Below are 18,525 nucleotides of genomic sequence, written 5' to 3'. Positions count from 1 at the left end.
GGGCAGGACTCAACAGGGTTCCTCTATTTATTGACTTCCGAGTAGTGCTTTCTGCACACACATGAAAGTTATATGCATATATATAGTGCATTTATATATGCATGTAACACGATCTTGTTAAATTTAGTATTTCTTTTCTTTTTTTTTGTAGTTGTAGATAGATATAATTCCTTTATTTTATTTTATTTTTTTTTATGTTGTGGTGAGGATCGAACCCAGTGCCTCCTGCAGGCTAGGCAAGCACTTTGCCGCTGAACCCCAGCCCCAGCCTAGAACTTATTTTCTCCTGCTTCCCTTCCTTCTCCTTCCTTATAGGTCTCCTACTCCACTGATCTTCCTTTTATCTTTGTGATATCCAGACACCCCCACCCCGCCTTCTTTTGCTTGAGCTTCTACATATGAGAGAAAACTTTTGATGCTTTATTTTGGGGGCCTCTCTTATTTCACTAAGCGTGATGTTCTCTTGAACTATATGCTTTCTCTGGTGCCACAGATTTATTGGCAAATGACATTGTTTTCTTCTTCTTTCTGGCTGAGGAGAACTCCATTGTGTAGATACACCACATTTTCTTGACCTGTTCATCTGTAGAAGGGCATCTGGGCTGTAAGTTGGCTACTGTGAATTGTGCTGCCATAAACATTGAAGTGGTTGCATCCCTATAGTAAGCTGATTTTAGATCTTTAAGATAAACCAAAGACTGGGACAGCTGGGTCCCCTGGTGGTTCCATTCCTAGTCTTTTGAGGAATCTCCTTATTGCTTTCAAGAGGGATTGCACTAATTTTCAGTCCCACTGGTAATGTATAAGTGCACCTTTTTTCCCATATCCTCTTGGCTGATTGCTTAATGAAGAAGTAATGACTTTCCTTTCTTAGGGATAGCAGTGCTCAGTACTGCTGTGCAGAGAACATTTAGCCTGTCCTTTGAATTTCTGGTTTCTAAAAGGAGAGCAAGCAAGTGTCACTGTTAGGCGTGACACCACTGTGCCCCTTTATTATCATATGAAAGAAGCATTGGACTTTAATCTCAAACTGACAGTGCTCCGGTTTTGTTTCCCTGATTTTTATCCCAAAATAACATATGCTAATTGAGCTATTTCTGCGGCTTCCTTTGGAGAGTTGATGCAGTTAGTCCTATGAGCCATCTTGAATTAATTTTGTGGAATTGATGCTCATTTGTTTGTGTTTCTCTTCCAGTAAGAATGGAGTAACACATATAAACAAGATAGAAAGGAAACTCAGAGGGGAAACGTGTGAGGAACAGGGTTGGTGCTGCTGAGATCCTTGTGAGGAAGGATGTGGAGGATCGAGGAGGGTGTGGGCAGTCAGGGACGATGGCAGGTGAGGAGGTCGAGGCAGGGCCAGAACAAAGGGGCAGGGAAAGGATCTTCTGAGGAGGTCAGCTTCCTGCTTGACCAAAGTGCTCATGGAGGGCTGGGTTTGTAGCTCAGTGGTAGAGCGCTTCAATAGCATGTGGGGCACTGGGTTCGATCCACATTAAAATAATAAATAAGTAAGTTAATACATAAAATAAAGGTAGTTAAAAAAAGTGCTAAAGAACACAAGCAGGGGACCTATTCAGACAGACACTTTTGTACTCATATTCCTTTCTGGGGGACCCAATAGATAAACTAACACAGATTTGTGGACAGAGGGTCACTAATCAATACAGTGAGGAGCGTGTGGACAGGGAGGGGATAAGGAAAGGAAGAAATCGCAGAGACCATAAAAGAACAGGCCCAAACTCTCCCACCAGACTCCCAGCCCTGGGGCCTTCTCTTCTGAGAAGTCTGTTTCTGGGTCTCTGTCTCTTTGCAGTAAGCATACTTCTTGCTTGCCATTTCTGTTCCTCTTCTTCAGTTCTTTGCTGAATGGAGACACTCCTAGACAGTAACACTTGCTAGACAGTAACACTTGCTGTCTGTACTTGGTGGCATCTGTCGCATCCCAAGACCAGAGGGACAGGGTTGGTGAAACCGGGCCCCTCATCCTACGCCTAGGTCTCCCTCCAGCAGGTTGCTTGGGCATATCTGGGATTGGAACTCAGGCCTCTTGCCTTTGGACCCTCCAGGACCTCAGGCAGTGACTGACTGCATGCCTTTGCATAAGCAGGGAGAGGCCTGGCTAGGGATGTCAGTGCTGTGGATGACTGGTGGCTTTCAGCTGGGGACAAAAGGATGAAAGCGATCAGTCTACCTTGGTGTGGGCCTGTTCTCCTTCCTGTAAGTTCTTGGTCAAGAGGTCATCTTCCTCCTGCCCAGTCAGTTCTAGTGTCAAGGAGCTCATTACTTGCAAAGCAATCCATTCAGATTCCACAAATACAAGATTTATATTAGTGGTTTTTTAAAAAAAGAATCCTTGGATTGGAAGCCAGAAAGATGGTCACAGTTGGTTCCTGGTCATTCATTCACAAAATCATTCATTCCTCTCTTTTTCATTAGGTGCTTTTCTATCAATGTGTACAGTTCCATGCTGTCACATTATATGACTTCAGGGAAAATCTGGGCATCACCATCCTTGTGAATGATGGCCCAGGAGGTGTGCCTGATCACCTTTGTGTCAGGAGACACTTGTCGTCACATGGCAACTAGCAAATGACAGTAGGTTATTCATTTACTGGGAAAATCCTGTTTTCCTTATTTGCTGTGTGCTAGGTGCTTTGAGAGACTGCTCGGGTGCCAGCTTTAAGTGCAGAATTCCTGCCCCCAACACACACAGTTTAGTAAAAATATGCCTGGGTCAGTCTGAGCTGTCCTTCTTGGTCAGTGGACCCTGAGACCACCACTTCCCTGAAGGTTTCTGCAGAAGAGAAAGCAGTGCTTTTGTAGGGCCTGTGCCACAGCTGTCCTCTCTGGCTGAGTCCGGCTGAGTGCTTGTGCAGTCCTCGCTGAGTCAGTTTTGTCTTGATCATCTGAGAAGGGGAGGAATTCCCAGTACTGTCCTTCTGCTGACAGGCTATTGAGTGGTTTGAATGTGCTTTTTGGTTGGTTTCCTGTACAGCCGGTTACTCAGATGGTCACTGTCCAACAGAAGTGCCATCTTAATTGGAAACTGGCTCTTGGAGCGCATCTTACCCTGTGTCTATTTTGAGAGGGCCTGGCTGCAGAGTGAGTTTTCTTATTTTCCCTTGGAAGGGGCAGGCTGGACTCCCTGTGAGATCACCATGTGGAGGTGGACATCCATGCATGTGGCCACATGGAATCTTACCTTCACATTCTCTCTGTTATTGGGGACACCAGATAGAGGTCTGCTCTCAGGTTTTAGGGCTACACCTTTACAAAACTTTTCCTGCTTATGTGATGTTGCCTTGTACTTTGCAGATGCTAGTGGTGTTGGGAACGTGTTGAATTGGCTCAAGCTCATGTGTACATGCCATTTTCTGTGTTTATCTTTTCTGTTTACATGTCTGACCTTCCTTCTGAAACTATTTATTATGTTCTTGAAGTCTTTTATCTTGAAGAACCAGAGCTTCCTGGTGAAGGTGTTTGGTGTTGAGTTCTCTCAGTGCTGTCTGAAGTGTCTCTAGGTCTCCATCCTTCTTACACAGTAGTCCTACTGTGCACAGGAGTCTCGCTTGGCAGTTCCATTTTCTTAAATACCTGGAAGATGAATTTGTGCCATCTCATGACTTCAATTGGGAAATTAGCTCTTGGTCTGATGAAGCTCATTTGGATATTTCCCCTTTCCCCACTCCTTCCGACCCCTGAGATGTGTTTGTATCCTAAGGAACTCGAACTGTCCTTTAACTTTCAAAATGTCTTCATTGAGTGGAATTCACTCCCATCAGCTGAGTGGTTTGTGTGTGTGTGTGTGTGTGTGTGTGTGTGTGTGTATTCAAGAGATGTGCAGGCATCACTGTGATCTGAGTTTAGAACAAGCTGGGAACCCCAAAACATTGCATCTCTTCAGGTGGTTGGCCTCCACGCCCAGCAGTGGGGCAGAGGACACCATGTTTGATCCCAATACAGCATGTGCCCAACACAAGGAGGGAGTCTCTGGGTGAGGCTGCCCCTGGGGGATGGGAACTGTCCATTAAGGGCCACTATTTCTATAGACATTATTTTTTCTTCCTTAAGCATATTCCAGAGTTTCCAGAGAATGAGTGAGCATGCTGCTTTCTCTGTGGAAGTTCAGGATGAGTGTAGGCTAATTTTCCTAGCCAACTGCTTCTTTTGCTTTGGTTCTCTTGAGAATATTTTATGATAGCCAGATGGCCTTTTTTGGGCACCCATGGATTTCATGAATAAATGAGAAAGCATCTTTGAAGTACATTCTACCTGGAACAGCATACTCTGACAGACTCCCACTGAGAGATTGTTGCCTCCTTTTGCCTTTGTAAATGTATTTTATTCTCATTTATTTAGGTACCTGTCACAAAAAAGAAAAAGGTATACTCATGCTTATTCATTAGTGACTCTTGAGGAAGTGTGCAAAAATGGACGCGGTCCCCAGGTAGATGGTTGCCAAGCCATAGGAGGGTCCTGAGCTGGCTTGGTGGGGTGTTTACTGTACAGTCCTGACCCCGTGATGTACTGAGGAGCAACCTAGACTGGGAGCTCTTCAGGTGCTCAGTGCTGGGGTGGCTGTGCTCTGTCATAGCAGAGCCAACGGTCATGAGTTCTGGTTTTGGCTGTGCCTCAGAGGGACTGTAGTATTGAGCAGGTGCCTCATCTTTTCGGAGCCTCCACTTTCCCTTCTATGGCGTTGTTAAGAGGTTGTGTGTCTCGCAGGGAGTGAGGAGTGAGAGGCCGGGCACCTAGTGCCCCATGCTGCCAAGCTAAGGGCATCCGAGTCACCATGTAAGTAGAAGAACTGGAGAGGATTTCCAGAGGCTGAGGAGTCCCCCAGCAGCCATCTGCACACTGGACACGGGAAGCAGGAGTGTGACTCAGCCCGAGTTCAAAGACCTCAGGACCCTGGAAGCTGATGGGGTCACTCCAATCCAGAGCTAAAGGCCTGTGAACACAGAGGGCCACTGGCTCAAGTCCTGGAGTCCCAAGTCCAGAGAGCCCACGGTTCTGGACTCCAAGGGCAGGAGGAAGAGTGCCCCAGCCTTGAGAGAGCGTGAAATCACCTTTTCCCTGCTTTGTTTATTCTACCCAGGCCCCAGGCTGATTGGATGGCAGCCGCCCACGCCAGGTCACATTCATGCCAATCTCCAGACACCCCCAGACACCCCCAGAAGTGAGGGCTTGCCAGTTTTGGGTTTTCCTTAGTTTCTTTGAGTTGACACAACATTAGCTGTCCCCGTGGTCACCCCTTCCAGTGTGGCTGCTTTTATTGTGACCCTGTATTTTCTTTTCACTGCGTGTTCCTGCTTTCAGCTGTCATTTTTCTCCCTTGTCCTCATGGCTGTGACATGGATGAATTCAAGAGAAAACTATGAATTCAGCATTCAAAATGGTATTTCTGAATTGCCAAGAGGTGCTGTTAATAGGAAAATGGAGCACCATAGTGGTAACTCTGAAACTGTCTAAAATCTCACTTCATTCTCGCTGCTCCACAGGGCTCATACCGTCCACATGCACCCACCGTTCTGATAAGCCCACAAACGCTTTGGTCCTTCTGCAGGTGCCTTCATCTGCTTTACCTTTCTTGGTCCTGTTTTCCCATTAGTTGGCAGCCCAACCTCTTCTCTATGCTGTTTGTGACATCCCAGGTTGGCAGAAAAAGTGGCCAAATGATTGAGAGTCAGCCCTGCCCCAGCTGGAGGGGCTCTGCCCTGGTATTCCCAGTGAGTTGTTTCCTGTCACACATCCTTCTAACTGATCACTCAGCCTCCTTCTGCTGCCCTGTCCTACTCCACGTGGCTGTCCTGTGGGCTGAAGGCTCATGCTGGCTTCTGCCCGCACCTGAGCAGGACCCTGCCCAGTTCACAGTTCACATGCTCCTCATCCTTCCATCTCCATTTGGATCAGAGAGCAGAATTCTGGTGTATGAGAAGGACAGAAAGGTTTCTTAGTGTTTTTCTGAGCTTGAAGACAGATATTTGAGTTTCTTTGAGATTTCAAGGTCTGTGCCCAAATGGAGGCAATTTTCTGATGTAAACCTAACTTTTTTGCAAAATGCCCATGTTCCAGACCCTTCCAGCTGCCGGGCACTGCAGATCTGTATTTCCAAAGGTGCTTTTGCAGTGCTGACGGAGTCCCTACAGGTGGCTCCCTATGCTCAGCCTGCCTGTGTGTGGAGCAGAGAGCAGCAGGGCGTGGCTCTCAGCACAGAGAGGTGCTGGAATGCAGGGGAAGGAGGACCTGCTTCAGTTAGGGCAGCTAGAGAGGCTCTGAGGAAGAGCTGCATCTGGATTGAGATGGAGATTCAGGGACATCTGGGTGAGCAAGGATGGTTGCTACAAAAGTGACAAAACATGGGGCAGAACAGGGAGTGACAAGGAACACATTTGGGCACAGGAATTGTTAACTCCTGTTGCAGGGGCTGAGGGCTTTCAGAGCTGGCTGCAGCACTGTGGGAGCTGCCTTGTCTCTGGTCTGCTCTTCACTTAGTGTGCTGTTCTTGGGATCCCAGCGGGACTTCTGCATTCTTCACTTTCCATCCTTCATCTCCATGAATGACAGTTTTGTTTGTTAGTTTGTTTGAATTCACGATTGCCCCGTGAATATGTCAGAACCTGTGCTCAGACTCTCAGGCTCTTAGTCAATCTCCTGGAATTTGCAGGTACCTGTAGAGGGAAGTCCCTGCCAAGGTCCTGTCTTGGTCTTTCTCCTCTTGTGCTAGATCTTAGCCCTGAGATTCTCCACTGCCTCGTGAGCACTTTACTGCTTGGACAGGTTTCATGATGATTTTGCCTGTGTTTTCCAGTTGGTCTCTGTGCCCAGTGGGTCTGAATTGCCTGAACTGTTGATTTCAGGAGTAGGATCTCCTGAAGTGTGAGCTGCCATGGGACATCAAATGGGCCACAGTTGCTCACATTTGATGCTTGAATAAAGGCCTGCGTGGCAGCTACATTTTCTTTGAACTTTCTCACGTGCTCACTCAGTCTTCCCGGTCATCTTCCATGGGCACTTCTGGAGGGAACAGATCAATTTGCAATTTTCTTTATGGATGCTCAATGTTTGATTTCTGCATTCTATTTTGAATATAAGGTCTAATAAACCTTTCAAATAGACTGTTTTTAATTTGTTAAATGTAATTTAGCATTAGAAGATTTGAAGGCTCTAAACAGAGAGTTATTTAATTTTCCTTACTTCAGATGAATATTGTTTGACATCCTGAAAATTGAATTACTTACGGGAATATATATTAGCAACTGATGTTTAAGAGAAGTTTTTTTTTTTTTTTTTTAAATCACGAGCCATTTCTGTTATTCTTGGTTAGTTATAAGTTTTTCAAATACATTTTAGGCATAAGGTCTTGGGTCTAAGTGATTGGGAATTTGGAAATATCTGTTTTATATGAATTAAATGTAAATGCCCTTCATCTTATAGAAACTTTACTTTCTTTTTTTAAAAAAAATTTTTTTTTTTAGTTGTAGTTGGACACAATACCTTTATTTATTTTTATGTGGTGCTGAGGATTGAACCCAGCATCTTCATGTGGTAGTAGGCAAGCGCTCTACCGCTCAGCCACAACCCCAGCCCCAAGAAAGTTTACTTTCTTAATAGGAAGTTATGTTACTTAGGGGTTTGTTTAAGACAAGTAACATTTAAAAATTGTCATCTTACCATCTCTTTCCTACCATATGCTCTTTGATCTCTGCTGTTTGCCTGCTTCTTAAGTCAGAATTAGTGTTAATGTTCAACTCCTGCGCAGGCTGCCTTGGGCTGTCTGTCCTTGGAGCCTTGCTGGGCTACAAGTCCAGCATGCTTGGCGCACTCACAGGTGTCCTTGCCAGCTGGTTATTGTTAGGGAGCTCTGGCTACTTGAAATTAATGTATTAGAAAACAATCTCTTTATGTTATTTTTTTAAAGTATTTTTTTTTAGTAGTAGATGGACACAATGCTTTTATTTAATTTTTAAATTTTTTATGTGGTGCTGAGGATCGAACCCAGTGCTTCATATTTGCTAGGCAAGCGTTCTACTTCAGAGCTACAACCCCAGTCCATCTCCTTATAGTCTTGAAAATGATAAAACTATAATCAAAATCTCACCAATTCAGCTGGGCTCCTCTCTCCAGTAGTTGGAATGAGAGGGCCTTGTCATGGCCTTGGAGACCTGTGCAGTCTGTGGCATTTTCTCCTGAGTAAGTGGGCACTTTGTAGAATAGTAAGGACAGAAATTAGAGTGCTCTTCCTGTTGTTAGCATTTTTGAAGAAACAAAAACCATAAAACCCCCTACATTAAAAAACAAAAGCCAAAAACAGAAGCTTGAGCTCAGGTCTGACTTGTGACGTTTGTTCTTGTTTCCTAGATGGAAGCAGTGTGAGCGGCTTCCCCCTGTCCAGTCCTTTCCGACAAGTCGTCCGTCCTCGAATGGAGAGCAGGCCCTCCAACGCCCCCGAGGGCAGCAAGACCGGGGACCTCAGCCACCTGAAGGTGAGTCTGCCCAGGACAGGCTGTCAGCCTGCCTGGTGCCTGCAAAGCCTTCCCAAGGTAGCCTGGGTGTGCTGTTCCAAGAGGAAAGGCCGTGTGTGGCTGGAAGTGGTTTCTGTGTTTTCTATCATGTGGAATGCTTTGAAAGTGGTCTGGAGGAAGCTTGGCACTTTTTTTTTGGTGCTGCAAAGCCTTGTTTCTATGTGAGGGGATTTTGGTGGAATGAAGGAGGACAGTGGTGAGTGGACCATTTCCTGCCTCACTGGTCAGCGTTGGAAAATGCATCATGGCGTAATCATTCTGCATGGGTGTTCATCCCAGCTGTGGTGGTGCCTTCCGGTTGTTGGCTTATAAGTACATGGGAACAGCTTGAACTGTCCCTACAAAGTTGAGATGCTTGAGACTGGCAGGCCAGCCTGAGCAGAGACTGCAGGCTGTCAGGAAGGTGTGATTGGGAGCCGTCGTCCCAGAGCCCACCCTGGAGAGCGAGCAGTTGGGGAAATGGAGGACTTGGAGCTGCTGCTGCTGGAGTTCGAGTGAGCGTGTACTCCTGCCCAGCCTTTGGGGCTGCTGTTTACGGTCCTCATGCCAAAGTGTCAGGGCACGCTGACTGATGGGGCTGTCAGAGGAGCTTGACTGAGAGATGCTTAGATTAGTCACAAGGAACTGCACTGCAGGGCTGCCCTAGCAGGGCAGCATGGATGGGGAAGGTGTTGTCTGAAGCAAGGTCTTGGCAGGAGGGAACCAGCCAATGATGTTGGTGGAGGTAGAATTGGCACCTCCTGCGTGAGGACCCGCAGTGAAGGCAGTTTGCTGCTCTGCATTGCTGTGCCCATTTCTGGTCCTCACCCAGGGGCCTGGGCATGAGGACGAGATTCCCCCCAGCAGCAGGGAGCAGAATCACACAAGCAAGAAGCTGGTCTGCTGCTGGGGGAAGCCTCGGGGTGCTGTGCCCAGTTCTCTACCTGCAGCCGCGCAGTCCTCACCACCAACCTGCGAGGCAAGGGCCATGTCAGCATTCTGTATTTTAGAGGGACATGGTGGCTTGGGCATGATAGACAAGAATCAGCCCAGGAATTTAGTGGCATAGGTATGACAGGCACCTGGCTATCCAGAACATTCCTGTGCCACCCTCCAGTATGCTGGCATGCTTAGGGATGGCATGCCCTTGAAGCACTGAGGCCAGAGAGAAGTGCCATACAGGAGGCTCTCATGTTCCACTGGGAGATTTAGCACCTTTCAAGCAGCATTTGCAGGTTGCTTTCCTCATGATGGCAAGTGTGCATTATTCAAGTAGAAATCACCGAGTAGCTCAGAGAGATTAACTAATATGCCCAAGGTCAAGCAGTTACCAAGTTGAAGTTAAAACTCAGACCCAGGTGTGTCTGAATCCAAAGCTTGTGCTATTTCTACAATACCATGCTGTCTCTTTACATATAATTTCCTAAGTTTCTAAACATTGTGGGATACAAAATCTCTATTGATTCAGACTATATTTATAGAGCAGTTGTGTATAAGCTTTTTGGCCTATCTGCCCTCAGTTTCCATTCTGTGAAAAGCAGATAATACAGCTCCTCCTGGGCTATTGTAAGGAGTTAAGTGTCTGCTATTAGCCCTGGTAGATAAGAAAAGCTTACAGAATGGCAAATCCAATTCGCTTCCAAATTATTTCTAATCTGTCCCAGTGATAGTTATAGAGACAGGGGATTTCTTCCTGCAAAGTTTAAGCATAAAAGCTTCAAAGGAATCCTTTAATCTGCTCAACAATTTCAAAACTTAATAAGAAATTTAGAAGTAAGCGATGTGGAGAGAGCCTGCTGCCTGTGGAATTCTAATCTCACACTGATGTTTGAGGCGCTAGGCCAAAGGAATGTTCCTTGAGGTTCCATGACGTGTTAGAACTTGTGCCTCTGTGATCAACATGTTCATCTGAGCCTCTGCAGCATTTCATCCAGTTTGTTCCTTCCACGGATATCTAGTAAGCAACTGTTTCATGCCTATTCTGGATGCTGGGGCCATAAGAGTGAACAGGGTCCCAGAGCCACATTCTGGCAGAAGAAACTGACAGCGAAGATAAATATCAGACTGTGCTAATGCAAGATGGATAAGCAGAGAAGAAACAGGGGCGACTGCCACTTGCTGTTTCAGGGAAAGGGTCTCCAGATGCCTCAGCACTGACCTTCTGTGAGAGGAGGCAGCCCCTTTCCAGTCTGTGTGACACTCTGCTGTCCTGAGGTCAGTGCATTATTTGAATAACAGCATCACTGCCAAGTTGCCAGTTTTCCCCACTGTATTGTTAGTTTATTAAGGCTAAGGATGAGGCCTACCAGTCTCTGCATTGCCAGCCTATTGTGTGTGTGCATGTGTGGACACACAACACACACACACACACACACACACACACATTTTCATAGGACTTTCAGAAAATGTTGAATGACTGAATAAGAAAGAAGATTGAAGCCTTCTGAAGACTTGCCCTTCTTTCCTAGTAAAAGTAGCAGGGGGTGAGTCACATGTTACAGCTCATCCTACGGTGTCAAGGGCAGAGCTGTAAGGTAGCCTGCATTAGAATCTCCTGGCAGGCCCGGAAGCCAACTTGCCAGGCCATCCCCACAGCCTGTAGTCCTGCAGGTCCAGTGGGGCCTGGAGCTACATCTCCAGCAGGTCCCCAGGTGATGCTGATGCTGTGGGGTGGGGAGCTTTCCCCAAGGTCACTTCTCAAGAGAGCAAGCACTTGACTTTGATCTTCTGTGAGACTGGCCTGTAGTGTCCTTAAGAAGACTTCTGGGCCTTTCAGATATTCCTCACAGAGACAGGCACATGGTAAGCTCTCTCTAGGTGCCCCAGTGGCAGATTTGCAGTACCTCGATTCCTGAGAAGGAGTTTTCATAAACATCTGTGATACAATTAAAATTAAATCTAGGAGGGCTGGCGACGTAGCTCGATGGTACAGAGCTTGCCTAGCATGGGCAAGGCCTTGGGTTCAATCCCTAGCACCCAAAACAAAACCAACAAAACAGAACAACAAAAAAATCTAGGCATTAAAATGCTTATTTGGGGGCAAGTCTAGAAATACCTGCGTGGGGAATCCATAAACCCGTCATCCCTGCTCATCCAGGAATTTCCCCAGGCTAGGGGTAGTCAGCACAGTGCCAGGATTCTCAGAAACCCTCACGTCTTTGGAGTGTGTGACCCTGTTGCTGAGAAGTACCTGGTGGTTCATTTTCGGGATCTCCAGGGATTCTGAGGCACCTTCTTAGCGCCAGGCAGGTCTTGGGAACTGTCATTACAAACCACTTTGTGCCTTTGCATTCAGCATGATTGATCTGCAGACAGTGGGGGAAGAACCAGACGGTAGGAGAAAATGTGTACTTTTATTGCATTCTTGCCAAATAGGAAAATTGAGTTAGATCTGCTATTCAGAATGACTGACAGAAAACAAATATGTTTGCTTTGAGTAAGGACATTTAGGTGACATTATTAGTTCCTACAAAATCCAAAGCAGTTTAGAGACTACATCAAACAAAATGATTCTCTCTCTCGCTTCCAGAAATGTCACAATGGAAAAACCCCATGTTTGGCTTTAAGCAGACCTGGAATGACCCTTGCTTTTCCCCAGTGTTGCCACAGTGGATGAGTTACTTCAACGCATAAGTGAGCTGGAGGGGACCCTTGGTATACCCAGGGGACTTCCTACAGTGGGTCAGGCCACACAGAACCCAGCATAGGAGCACGCCAGGCCTCCTGGAGCTACGCAGACATAGGCCCTGTGTTCCCACTCTGGTGTGCATGCTTCCTGGCACCTCAGTGTCACATGATGGAGATGTTGGCCCACCAAAGCCCAGGCTTCACAAAAGCAGAAAATATTATCCTCTCATCTTTAACCATGCCTAGCAGAATGCCTGGCATATCGAAGATGTCCAGTAAGTGACTGTTACTACCAAAAGGTTGAAAGTTATCTTGCAAAGGAGGGGCCATCTACCCTCAGCTGACTGGTGGGAAGCACCTTGCAAAGAGCAGCTAGAGCCAACACAAGGGGGATGAGCTGCTTGTACGTGTTAAGAGGAATTGAGCTGAAGTGCGGCAATGACAGAAGAGGTCAGAGAGAGAAGGGGAGACCACAGTGAAGACTCCTGAGTGCAACTCAAAAGATCCGATCCAGATAACATGGCTGTGGAGCCATCTTGAGCCTGCAAGGGGCAGTAACCATGGCCTTCCCTGAGCCCAAGTTTATTGGCTTTGTCAGCCCAAACTTGAATATCCTGGGTTTTTTTCCTTGCTCTGTCAAGGAAGACACAAAACAGAATTACCTGATGTCCATCTCAGATTAGATAAAAGCTTTCCTAGGATATGGAAAATCATTACTTTATAAATAACAGCCCTGAAGAAAGATTGAAGACAAGAAATAAGCAGATATGGGACTAGATGCATAAAAAGCATTAAATGCTGTAGAAAAGGCTTTGGCCAACTTTGAAAACAGTTCCATAACTTTACAAGATAATTATTTTATATTCCTAGTTTGTTAAGTTTTTTTTTTTAAACCAGGAATGAGTGTTAGATTTTCCTCAGTTGCTTTGTGTGTTTTGAGATGAGCATATGGGTTTTCTATCTTAGTTTGTTAACATGATGACTTTCAAGGATTAATTGCAGCATGTCAAACCAACCTTGCATTCTTGGGATAACCCTTCCTGGTCATGATGTAGCATCCAGCCTCAAAGCATATGCAATGCTTAGGAATGAATCTGACAGAAGGTGTGAAGGATCTGAGATAGTCAGCAGGGAAGATGATCAGGGTCTGAAAGAAGACAGGAGGCTGTTTGTGGGGAGAAGAGTGGCTGCACTTCACTGGTGTCTCTGGATAATATAGGACTATTTTGGGGAGAGGACCAGCACTAAGAGTGTGGAATGCCAAGACTGAATGCAAGATGTGGAAGGTGGTGACTCTGGCACCTCTGAGGAGAATGTGGGGAAAGTGAACAGGAGTCTTGAGTTCTTGCTGCATTGCCCAACCCTGCCCCAGCTGCGCGTCAGGCTGGCAGTTAAACAGACTTGAACAGGGCCCCTGGACCGGGGCTCTTTTCCACTCTCATTATTCTGTTTTCATTCTCTTTGATTCTTAAAATAGTTCATGTAGTGCATTCATGAATTAAAGTCTCTTATTTGCAAACAGCCCATGAAGTGGCAGTCTTCTGAGAATTTCTGCTTAATTTCTTAATCTTATGGTTCACTCTGTATCATAATATTTAAGCAACATGAATTCTGTAATGAAATTTCATAACAGTCTCTTTATGACTGATGTTTTTAGTGAGGTATGTTTTTGATCTTTGTAGATATTGTAGTTTTGGGTTCCTAAAACTAAAATAAATGAACACATTTACTGTAGCCTTTAGGACATGGTCCTGTGTATTGTGCAGTTTGAACTGCTTCCCTTTGATACCTTGTGGGTTGTCAAATGAATTATCCATGTTTTTTATACTCTCGGTGCCTTTTGAATACTAGTGATATTTTCTTTAACCCCTGATAACACCAAGAATTTTCAAGGTCGTGTAATTTTGACATTAGAGTTCTAATAATGGAGACTTCATTAGTTACTACTTAATACAATCACTTTACATCTAGGTTGGGGATTCCTATACAAACATCGTCCTTCTTTTTGATTTGCTTTTAAACTGACATTTCTGTAGATGATTTCTGAATTCCTCAAAAAACTCTTTGTATCTGTTATTATTATTCAATCTTCTTTCCCTCAATGGAAACTTTTAGCATATGGCTCAGATCCTCAGCGTTTGTGAAATTATTTTCTCTGGGATCATCTGTGAACTTCTTTTGATGAAATCCAGTGGTGTTTTTCTCACTGCTCTCATTCCCTTTTATCTTTTCCCCAAACTTGAAGCACTGGACACTGTTCTCTTCTGGGTGCCCCTGTGGTCTCCTGCTTGGTGTACAGTGGGGTCTCCAAGTTTTCTTTGTGGTTTTAGTCCTTGAAGCTTCCTCATGTTGTGCCTCACGTGACATCCTTTACCCATCCCTGGCACCCACCCAGCTCACCAGTAGTTGTCAGCCCTTGGCTCTAGTCCCAGACCCAGCTTCCCATGCCACAGGGATGCGACCCCCAGGCATGGGCACCTGGCAGGACCATGGTCGCCTTCTTGCTGAGCAGCCCTGTGAAGTTGGGAGGGCAAGGGCATTTCCCACAGACCGTTGGCAGACATGTTCCACTGCAGGAGTGGTGTTGACAGAGACTCATTCTGGAGTGCAGTTGAATTGTGTAAAACAGTACTCTGCATGGGGGTGCATCTTGCTGGACCTCATAATGAGCATGCACACGTGAATACCTGTGTGTGAGATTGTTTTTTTCCTAAATCAAAATTCAAAACTAACTATTGTTTTGTAACTTGCTTTATTCAATTAGTGCTAGTCCATGTTCTGTTCCACTATTTTTTTATTGCCTATAATGTGCAAATAATATTAAATGGCCTCTTTGGCCCCCAAGCAATACCAAGTATGGTCTAGCCCAGATGCAGTCTGGGCCTCTCCTTGCCTGCAGTTGCTATCGCTCAAGGTGGTTTTAAGCTGTTGCCATTCTTTTTTCCGGGGTGGGGTTGGGGTGGGGGTGGACACTAACTTGTGGAAGAGACCAGGCCAGTTCTCCTGTGGGTTTTCTTTCCTTCTGGATTTGTCTTGTTGATTTGTTCCTCTGTCCCTTGCACTGGAAGTTTTACGTTAAGGCTTTATGGATTCAGATAAGATGTTTTTGCCTAGCGTGCTGCACAGGTGAGGTTGGAACTTCAAGTTGTATTTCCTTGGAGATGCCTGGTGTCTGACTGTCCCGCCGTTATTAGGACGAGGAGGCTCCGAACCCAGCCCATTCTCCTTGCACGAGAGAACATTCTGGGAGCTGGTCCTTTGGCAGTAACCAGTGCATTACCGATGCTTCTAATGGCTTTAAATCCATTGCCAGTCTTTGCCTGGTTCCAAAATGTCATCATAGTTTTATAAGATGATGTTCTCTCTTATTTCTCCTGTCTCTATAAGGTAGCTTTCTCTTACAAATTAGGACTGGCAGCTCTGCTGCTGGGCTGTCTGGGTGCCTGTAAGTTACCTACCCGAAAGACAGAAACAAGTGTTTCCTCTTTTCACTTTCACTTTCTAATTTCAAAGTTTCTTCACATAATCCCCACCCCCCACCTTTTTCCGGGTAATATCGTGGACTTATGGGGTTTTGTTGATCCATTTTTTTAATCCACTTACAGCCATCATTCTCGTAGCTCAGATTGTCCCACTGAGGCCGGAGGGAGCTTTCTTTTTTTTTTTAATTTTTTTTATTGGTTGTTCACAACATTACAAAGCTCTTGACATATCATATTTCATACATTAGATTGAAGTGGGTAATGAACCCCCAATTTTACCCCAAATGCAGATTGCAGAATCACGTCGGTTACACATCCACAATTTTACATAATGCCCTATTAGTAATTGTTGTATTCTGCTACCTTTCCTATCCCCTGCTATCCCCGCTCCCCTCCCCTCCCATCTTCTCTCTCTACCTCATCTACTGTAATTCATTTCTCTTCTTGTTTATTTTCCCATTCCCCTCACAACCTCTTATATGTAATTTTGTATAGCAATGAGGGTCTCCCTTCATTTCCATGCAATTTCCCTTTTCTCTCCCTTTCCCTCCCATCTCATGTCTCTGTTTAATGTTAATCTTTTCTTCCTGCTCTTCCTCCCTGCTCTGTTCATAGTTGCTCTCATTATATCAAAGAAGACATTTGGTATTTGTTTTTTAGGGATTGGCTAGCTTCACTAAGCATAATCTGCTCTAGTGCCATCCATTTCCCTGCAAATTCTATGATTTTGTCATTTTTTATTGCTGCATAGTACTCCATTGTGTATAGATGCCACATTTTTTTTTATCCATTCATCTATTGAAGGGCATCTGGGTTGGTTCCACAGTCTAGCTATTGTGAATTGTGCTGCTATGAACATCGATGTGGCAGTATCCCTGTAGCATGCTCTTTTAAGGTCTTCAGGGAATAGTCCGAGAAGGGCTTTCTTAAGCTGGCTCTGTGTCCTTTTGGCGTGCTTGTTCCTCTCTGAGAGGTTCACTCCTTTTAAAAGAGAGAACGGGCCCTTTTCATCTTATACCTATAATGTGTTGATTTCGCCAGTGGAAGGGGGAAACTGAGGCTTAGGGCAGACATTTTGCAGCAGTTAATGCATCTAGTGAGTGGCACCGCTGTGGCACAGACTCAGGCTCATCGGACTCCAGTCTTCTCCATAGCTCTGGAAACGTCTGCCTTCTCCTCGGTGCCCTTCCGTCTGCCGTCGCTGTGACGTGTTTCAGACAGTTGGTGCCCCCTCTCCTCCCTGCCCGCTGGGCACCAAGCTCTGTATTCATGCCTGCCCCAAACGTGCCTATCTTCCTGTCCCTGAGCTCCATCCTACCCCTGGCTGCTGTCCTTATTCTTCCCTTTTGATCAGTTCTAGGAAGATGGTATCCACTGGTGACGGGGTGGGAGGAATTGCATAAGAATGTCCTGAGCAGCAGAATGATGCAGTTCAAGTGTGACTCTGTTTGAATTAATAATCAAGAGCTGTCATCCGACAACATGTATAAATGACAGTGAGATATGATGTTTGAAACTAGAGCTGCTTTGGGGAACCCATGCATTCTGCGTGGAGCACACAGTAGACACTGCAGAGCGGGTGGGAAGGGGCTCGTCTGTTTTCTGGAAAAGTTTAAAGTAAAATTTGTCAAATTGCAACTGAATGTTTTTAAAAAACTAACCAAGGCATCCTTGGAAAATTCCAGGGCCTTTTTTCTTAAACACAAAGCTGGATGAAGAAGTGAGAGGTGTTTATCCAGGCAATGGAATATAGGAACACTTCTCTTCAGAGACTTAATCTTTAGGAGTATACAAGGCCCTAATATTAATAAACCTTCCCCCTGAAAAACGCTGACTTTTTATAAAAAAAACTGTGAACTAGTCCACCATACAAATTGCATTCTAGTCTCCAGTGTGTGTTCCTCAGCTTAGAGGAAGCAACTGGCCCCAGGACTGGAAAGTTGGACCGCTTGACAGCCAGTGCTTCAGCAGCACCAGCTAAGCACGGTTGGCCTGCTCTGGGGGCGTGCTGTCCGTATGGACCAGCAGGCCCTGCTTCAGACTGCCTGGATTGGGCACCTGCATTCTAACAGACCCTGGTGCCTGGGTGCACGTGATGCTGATGCTCAGCTGTGCTGGAGCCTCCGTACTCTCCTGTGCGGGCATCTCCTCCCAGAAGCCCTCCATCACCCTCGCCTGGTCTCTTATCACATTTTGCTTGCTGTGTTGTCACCAGTCTCTCGGTCCTCTTCACTGTCCCATCCTCTTCCATGCACAGTATCTGCTACACTGAATGTGTTCAGTAAATATGTGCTGATTAATGAATGTTCTTGACTTTGGGCCAACTCCTGAGACCGTAAGAGGAAAGAAGTGGTCCCAGCTGCTTAGGAGCTTGGAACCCAGAGGGGAGGCAGACTCCAGGAGGCTGGTGAGACCTGGGCACCCCAGACGCAGGATGCCATGAACACCTAAGGAGGGATGCAGGCTCACAGTGCCTGGAGCGGGGCTTGGGCTGAGCCCTGGTGACGGCCAGTGAGATACTACTGATCCTGTGCCTCACCCCACTGCCTGGCGTCTCAGAGGAAGCAGAGGTCTCTTTGCTTCCTGAATGTTGGTCCTAGAGGCGTTAGCAGGTGACAGCCAGTTCACACAGGTGTCCCGTGCACTTCCAGGAAAGGCTTTGAAGACCACCTCCTCTGCCCTTGTCTTTAGCCCGTGTAGGCTCCCTGACAAATCTTGATTTTTTTTTTTTTTTTTTTGGTTCTGGGCTCTTTTGTTTTATATTCTGTGCTCTTGAAGACAGGGCTATTTTAAAAAGCAACCAGAAACTCATTAAATGAAATATCCCTAAGGGTTGGATTGTGGCCTGAATGTCAATACGTATCTGGTAGAGAGAGAGGAAATTAAACCCCACATCACTGGGCTTCATG

At 45.9% G+C, this 18,525-nt stretch overlaps 1 protein-coding gene across 2 annotated transcripts in view; it reads left to right on the top strand.

Moving 5' to 3' along the window:
- The window catches only part of TRAPPC9 (trafficking protein particle complex subunit 9), a gene marked incomplete at its 3' end in the record, with an annotated part of 533,166 nt that overhangs the window by 162,213 nt on the left and 352,428 nt on the right, over positions 1–18,525 (top strand). For both annotated transcript variants that reach the window (XM_081266489.1, XM_081266488.1), the window contains one exon: positions 8,365–8,489. In XM_081266489.1, the coding sequence (XP_081122615.1) occupies positions 8,365–8,489 (125 nt within the window). The remainder of the gene's footprint in view (positions 1–8,364; positions 8,490–18,525) is intronic.

The sequence above is a fragment of the Spermophilus citellus genome, assembly GCF_964194105.1.
Source record: "Spermophilus citellus genome assembly, chromosome: 14".
NCBI lineage: Eukaryota > Metazoa > Chordata > Mammalia > Rodentia > Sciuridae > Spermophilus > Spermophilus citellus.
Note: the sequence above shows the minus strand (reverse complement) of the source record. Positions and strands in the feature narration are given on the sequence as shown.